At 42.0% G+C, this 5,510-nt stretch overlaps 1 protein-coding gene across 1 annotated transcript in view; it reads left to right on the top strand. All coding sequences in view use genetic code 11, as the record gives it.

The window, feature by feature from the left end:
• Positions 1–2,078, top strand: part of EGR_09753 (putative urea active transporter) — a gene marked incomplete at both ends in the record, with an annotated part of 10,962 nt that extends 8,884 nt beyond the window's left edge. The window contains 4 exons of the mRNA XM_024499002.1: positions 547–841; positions 932–1,244; positions 1,893–1,941; positions 1,984–2,078. Of these exons, the coding sequence (XP_024346572.1) occupies positions 547–841; positions 932–1,244; positions 1,893–1,941; positions 1,984–2,078 (752 nt within the window). The remainder of the gene's footprint in view (positions 1–546; positions 842–931; positions 1,245–1,892; positions 1,942–1,983) is intronic.
• Between the last annotated feature and the right edge of the window lie 3,432 nt (positions 2,079–5,510).

The raw sequence follows: 5,510 nt of genomic DNA, 5'->3' as shown, positions 1-5,510 counted from the left end.
CGTGCTCTGCAATGTGCCGCTTCTGTTGGTTATAGACAGCTTCCAATTGTATTTATGCTTCATACAAATCCAAGGAGTGCACAAAATCACAGGTGATAAAATAAAAACAAATGTGAATTCTCAATTGCACAATTACTAAGTATACAGCAAGAGTACAAGCGGTCGACGAATTCAGTTGGAAAGCAAACGTCATACATTCCAGGGGAGCAACCTTGGATGGCAGTCCAGTGACGTACATACACGTGAGCCGTGGTCGGTTGGAGCTCCTTCAAAATGTTTTATAAGAATGTGGAAAATTGTAAATGCCACTGTCGGTGGTGGATGCTTAGACACATTTAATCAATTATTTAGCATTATAGTAGGAAAAAAGTCAGTGATGTATGGTAGTTAGCACGACGCCCTATCAAGTGCACCACCGCCTGTGGTCTTGAGTATGATGTAGAGCTAACTCCATTTAATTTGGGCGCATTCTAGCATAGGACGAAATTGGCCTCCATTTTGAACACACAGTCCAAAGATCGCCCCATTCTAATGGTTAGAAAGTAGGAAGGACAATTACTAAGGTAGAAGTGCTGCACCATTCGTGTGGGAACTCTTGTTTCATTACTTCCATTTTATGTTTTCGACGTCAACAACAACAACAACAACAACCACAACAACCAGAGACCAAGCAGATTCGGCTGATAGGGATGAATGTGGCACTATTGGGTGGCTTCCTGCTACCTGCACTACTCACTCTGCTGCTCACCAAGCCCCTATCACCCAAGGTAGCCCGTGGTGTGTGGAGCTGTGTACAGGAGATCGACAATCCCCTGGTCCCCTGGCCTGAGGTCTACACTAGGTAGGTCAGTTAACTCAACCACTTGGTGGTCGCGTCTTCCATTACCTCATGCCATCTGCAAGAGTATGGCCTCTCTACGACATCCTCCAGCATTTATGCAACACAGTACTATTTCAACGAAAAGGGGTCAACAGAACTGATGATGACTTTTCTTAACGTTTCCATCATCCCATACTCACATCCGACTGGCAACATTGGTCTGGTGGCCAGGCAAACAGATCTACGCTTTTCCCCACGTCTAAGCGAGAAGAAACCCGCCTTGTCAGAGGTGCGCAGAGCTCTGGCCTCACTGCGTCGCCTGACCTGGGGCATCGTCGTATTTAATATTATCGTATTTCTCGGTCTCTGGCAGATACTCGGACCTGCCATGCGGACACTCGACTTCAACCGCTTCGTTTTCTACGTAGGCCGCATTTTGTGTATACGATAAGTTCTTCATCCACCAATGAATGGCAACTCGTCTAGTGCCATCGAAAATCACTCAGGTATCAAAGTAGGACTTTTTGATGCAGACCGGCAAGTGTCATAGCAGTACATTGCTATTCAGTCTTTTCACAACGAATAGGGTGCATGATTTAAGAAGTGACATCAGTCTACCCAAAGTAGTACAATTTCTCCGGTAATACATGTGACAGAAGTAAAAGTGAACGGAACTGCATGTTCATATTGCATCTTCAATATTTCATTTTCGTATGATTGTAAAGGTGAATGCATTTTACTGAATCCACAATTCATTTTAAAAGGTTGAATCTATTGAGATCTGGACGTATTTATCCACCATCTTCTGTCTCGCCTTTCCTCTGGTTCTGCTGGTCTCCTATCAAGGGGCGTATTTAAGGCACCAGTTTCACAGGTTTAGGATGGTGATAAGGTAATGCTCTGCTGCAGTTACTGGCACCTTCATTTGGTTTCATTTTCATTACCAAGTAAATTACTGTGGTCGGTACTATTCAAATACCGTTTTAGGCATGCGGTTGGCAGCATAATTGTCCTTACACTGCGCTTTCTCTGCTACCAGCACACACGATGCGCCTTAGGACTTTATTTGCAGATTCACTTACATTGCGGGAAGACGTCACTATTTAATAGTAGATCAACAGGTATGTTGTGGACGTGAGCCATGTATTTTATTTCGTTTTTAGAAATTGGTCGTCTAGACTCCACCGTGGAAGGACACATCAACAATAGGCGCCAACGCACAGGAAGCATCAACGTTCTTACTGCTTTCAGGATGTGAACTGAGGGGAAGGAGACTGGTAAAATCACACTACATGTCGGAATGATGTACCGTTATAAATCTCATTAAATGCGATGTGTCCTAGAATGTAATAGCAGGCTGATTCAAGGCATGCATCATGACGGTGAATCAACGCATAACGAATGAGGTTTTGACATTCATCCTAGAATTTTGTGGACCCTTCAGCTCAAGATAGCAATATCAGTGCTTGTTGATCTCCATTACCTCGCACAAAAGGCTTTTACCTGGCCCTCGTGTATAGCCCATCACTCTACTGCAAGTGAAAATCAAGTATGGTGATAGAGTCCTACGTGGGCTTAAAGTGTCTCATCCCGTAACATCCACGTAAGTTCAGCGCGAGACAGGCAGCACTCACCTTGAAATGAGTTGAACTGAGAGCAGTCGGGATAAAGAAGTTGCTCGAATGTATGTCACTTCCCAACATGTCGTCTTCTTCTTCAGTCGATCGAAAAATTCCAAATGGACTCATGGACTGTTATTAAGCTGGAAAGACGCGTTCCGTGTTAAATGACCTGTTTGAAGTACACCGCAGAAGTAGTAGGTGGTCAAGTAGTAGGTCACGAGGAGTAAAGCGGAAAATTGTAATAACGCGTGCAATGAGAGGACACGTAAATTTGAATTTGTCACTTCTCTAGGTTGGACGACGATTTTTCTCTGCATTTTCGTGAGTGTTCTCTTGTAAAATGTAAATTGCGTCAATGATCAAATGTATTGTCAATCAGGTGTGGAGTGCATAAATATGTGCTGTTATGACAAATAGGAAATGAGATTCAGCTTAGAAATGAAAAAAATCCTTTGTTCGCTATTGCTTTTAGCACACATAGCAAGACAAATTAAACTATCCCTGCCGTGTCCGACGTTGTAGAAGGAACCACATCGTTTGCATTGACCAGAAGTGGAACCACTTCGCAAGTCACACCTGCCAAGAGGACACACACTTTGTGTTTCTAATAGCCCAAAATAGCAGAAAGCAAAAGCAATCAATTGATAAAACAGAACTAGACTTCGATAAGTGAGAAAAAATTGTTCTGAAATACTGGGCAATAATTGAATCCTTAAGTAGGTGACTGTGAGACCACAACTGGCTGAATTGGAACTCGGTATACATGGGCTGATCCACTACATGATAATCAACTAATCGTACCGAACATCTAATGCATGAATTCTTTTCAAACGCATATAGGTTTATCTACAAGAAAACATGCGGTCGTTGCACAACCTTATCATACAATCGGTAGACAAATATTTTATGATTTTATTTAAATAGTAACATCCTGCAGCCTTGCTAGAGATGAGTGTATCTCATGTAGAGAATGTTGAATGGTTGAGATGGCTTTTAGCATGAGGGTGTTAGTTCGGTCATGAAGAATCAGCTCACTGTTTTTGGTCAGTTGTTGGAGAGATGGCTATTCTGTTTCAATGGCAAATTACTTTGAATGCATGATTACTTTAAATGAACGGATACGCAGTCAGGTTAGCTCACAGTGATATGCCAAATTGCCCACTTTACTCATTCGCTCACCCATTTATCCTGATGCGTAAAAAAGAGATGTCACTTTTAGAACATTGTGGCACAACTTCATGTTTTCAGTAAAACCTACTAATGTATTGAATATACAAGCATTCATATACGTTGGTAGATTAATGCATAACGCCTCACACCATTAAAGATGTGAAGCAATTCTAATGTGTTAATGAGCGGTCAGTGATGCAATTTTGCATTTGTCATTGCTCTAGAACCTGTAGAGCATCATCACGACAACAGTGGGCACCTTCCCTTTAGCTTAGGTTTTACAGTAGCACAAATTGGCGTAAACACATACGCACACACAAATTATCGCCTAGGGAGCTAACTGGCCTGGGGCAATGAAAGAGATGGAACTAATGACTTTGGAATCGAGCCATGAATACTTTATTCCAGGAGGCGCACAATTTGGATGCTCTGTTACACTACGCTTTGGTTCAAGTGGTGAGCATAACAGTCACTAACGCGAGGAGACAGATGTCATGCTCTGTAAACTAGAGCACAAAATACGGATAAGGAAATTATTATTGCCATGCTTTAAGTGAGTGCAGCAGCCATCAGAAAGGATTTTTCCAAGGCTTCAAGACCACCTCCACCTTTGTGCACGAAGGAAGTTGAATGATAGACAAAGCATGAAACATGCGCAGGTTGCAAAAGAAGGCGCCTGATCTGAGTTGAATATTTTGCAGAACACAAGCTTTCAATTTTCGACAATTTACACGTGCATTTGCTGCCAGCCACAGACAGGTAGCTGATTTTTAAGCAAACAATTGGTAGGTGCACACTAAGTCACGATTTTAGCCATCTGCGCTTCCATGCTTCGGCTCATGGTCAAGAGGCATACAATTGCAATTTACCTTCTTTTTTCCCGCTAATCCTCCTATCACTAGTTTTGTTAAATGCCTAACCTCATTCCTCTTCCTCATTTGCTGTATAGTGCCCTTATTTATTCAAGGATTACATATTAAACCTACATAACTTTTAGACTGCCAAAGGAGATGCTTCAGAGTACTTCGGACCCATTGTTTTTAGAGGGAAATGAAACCATAGCGGCAACTGAGGTGGTTAATACAAGAAGTTCAAGCACAAGTGCACAAAGTTTTCCTTCTCTTTGATGCTTGCTTCTCAAATTACCTTTCATCTGCCTTGAAATGCACAAATTGTGCATGGGTGTGGGTCATCCTATCTGTAAGCAGCCCCTTGCCTTTTGCAATAAGCTATTCCAAGCTTTGAGCAGTGCCACTTAGACAGGATATTAGTCCGCCAATATCGAAATCTGTCGCCCCATTATTCAAGTAATGGTACTGCTCGACACAAATATGCACCTACTTGTTTCCTCACGCCCATCAGCTGTTGAAAATAATGAACGTGCACCACCTCCTCATTCACGGATACAGTGCACATATGAAACTCCATAGCCTCCTTAACTCCTAATGTATCTGGTTCGAAATAGAGCGAATTTGGGGATGGTTGGCGCTACATTCTGAATTGCAGTTTTATAAGAGTAGGTGATCATTTGAGACTGCTGTCCTTCTACCAATCATCTACCACTTTTGCACCTCGAAACAAAACATATTCTCCCTTAAGTATGGATGTCATCGTCTTCTTAAAAACAATAGGATTGCGAATGTGACAAGTACTAAATTGGATCTCGATTGACAAGTCAAAGATGAAGGGTAAAGCCGCAGTGTTCGTGGTATTAGCAGACCAAAATTGAACATGATGCATTTGAATGTACCTGATTAGGCAATCAATTTATAAAGGGATTTAAACAAAGTTATGTTGCATAAGAAGCTAACTTCTTAAGCATTTGCACATCTTTATCGCCTCACGTCCTGCAGTTAAAATAGGGAGCTATGAGGGCATGCACAATTAGGCTATAAAAA

This window comes from Echinococcus granulosus, assembly GCF_000524195.1.
Source record: "Echinococcus granulosus chromosome Unknown EG_S00165, whole genome shotgun sequence".
Classification (NCBI taxonomy): Eukaryota; Metazoa; Platyhelminthes; class Cestoda; order Cyclophyllidea; family Taeniidae; genus Echinococcus; species Echinococcus granulosus.
The sequence above is the reverse complement of the archived record's forward strand: the minus strand, read 5'-3'. Positions and strand labels throughout refer to the sequence as shown.